The following is a 1,410-nucleotide window of genomic DNA, read 5'->3' as shown; positions in this document are numbered from 1 at the left end:
TGTGTATATCTGTCTAAGATACTTAGCTCCGAGCTGTGTGCTAAATCATATCCATGAAAACATGTATATACTTCATCAAGAAACTCGTCAGTGACTTCAGTTGTCATCAAGATCCACGCTACAATACCTGGGGAGAAGGAATACATTCTTCCCTGGTCTGGAGGCTGGGTCGACCGGAAATTTTCTCGCGCGGCCTGTCCAGTGTGCTCTCTACGGCAGCGAGTCGAAGCTGCTGGGAATGAATGGAACCACTTCATTCTGTTCCCCTTGAAGACGATTCGGGAATGAATCTCGCGAGAAAAACCATAGATGGATCGTTTTGTTGCACGCGATGTAATGGACATCGTTTGATAGTCAATGCGGACTCTAACCTGGGGTTATAATAGAAGTTCGACACTGTTCTTCTGACTCGCAATATCTCCATATTGGCCCAGAATTCCCGAGCCAATATGGAGATATTGCGATTCCATGTCATGGGTTCGATGACCGTTGATTTTATTGATGCTTACAAACCATTGAGGCCTCTCTACGAAACACCGTTGAGTCGATATATACCCTCTTTGAGTGAGGTTCGTGTACGTTGCTAACCGCGCTCGCCAAAGCGATCGATAACAATTGGAATTCAGTGATCCACACTGAAAGAGCCGTTAAGGATTAGTAAGACGTCAAGAGGCGTCACACTATTGCGCTGCGTATCCTTTTGTTCGTACGTACTAGTCTTCGACCACCCGACTGTGGTATTGTGTTGCGGAATAGTACCCGCATATCGACTCCAACACTCCTAACAAGGAATTTTCTACCGGGATGAGTAACCAAGGTGACGACGATCACGACAACGTGCAGGCCCTGGCCGAGTTGGTGAACCCAACACTGAATCAGCTGACCGAAGCAATCGGTCAACTCATCCAGCAGCAGCAGGAAGCAACCTCTCTTCTGAGAGACGTATTGCTGAAGCAGCCCGAGAAGGAGAACGTCGAGGCGGGCGAGGCCACTAAAAAAGAAGAGGTCGGCAAAACTTCCACCGATCCCTCCAAATCACCTCGTGGGTTCTCTCTTCCTGAAGCCACACCCCGGGCGGAGACAATGGAGCACGCTCCTGCAGATTATCCACATCGGAGGCTGGCCTATGCTCCGGCAGCGAAAAGACCGGGATTGTGTACGGGCTGTGGACACATCCCCTGCTCAAGTCCAGTGTCTGATCACCAGCTGACTGACGCGCTTAAAGCCGTGAAGTTGTTGAAGGCACCTGAAGGAGGGCCTTTTCAGGGCATAGCAGATGATAGAACTGGTATGTCATTCCAGAGGGAGGTGATGAAGAACTGCGGAGGAATGTCCTCGGTTTGTCTCTATCATTATCTACTTCGATATACGACTCATTCGGCACAACAGTCGGTGGATGTCAGCGAGGAG

At 49.6% G+C, this 1,410-nt stretch overlaps 1 protein-coding gene across 1 annotated transcript; it reads left to right on the top strand.

The window, feature by feature from the left end:
- Positions 1–804: 804 nt before the first annotated feature.
- Positions 805–1,308, top strand: Pmar_PMAR014218 (hypothetical protein; the record flags this gene model as incomplete). The annotated part of the gene is made up of 1 exon (XM_002766820.1): positions 805–1,308. A coding segment is annotated over one exon (504 nt), but the record flags the coding sequence as incomplete, so codon positions are not given.
- Positions 1,309–1,410: the final 102 nt, after the last annotated feature.

This window comes from Perkinsus marinus (genome assembly GCF_000006405.1).
Source record: "Perkinsus marinus ATCC 50983 genomic scaffold scf_1104296971618, whole genome shotgun sequence".
NCBI lineage: Eukaryota > Perkinsozoa > Perkinsida > Perkinsidae > Perkinsus > Perkinsus marinus.
This window is presented reverse-complemented; position numbering and strand designations above follow the sequence as displayed.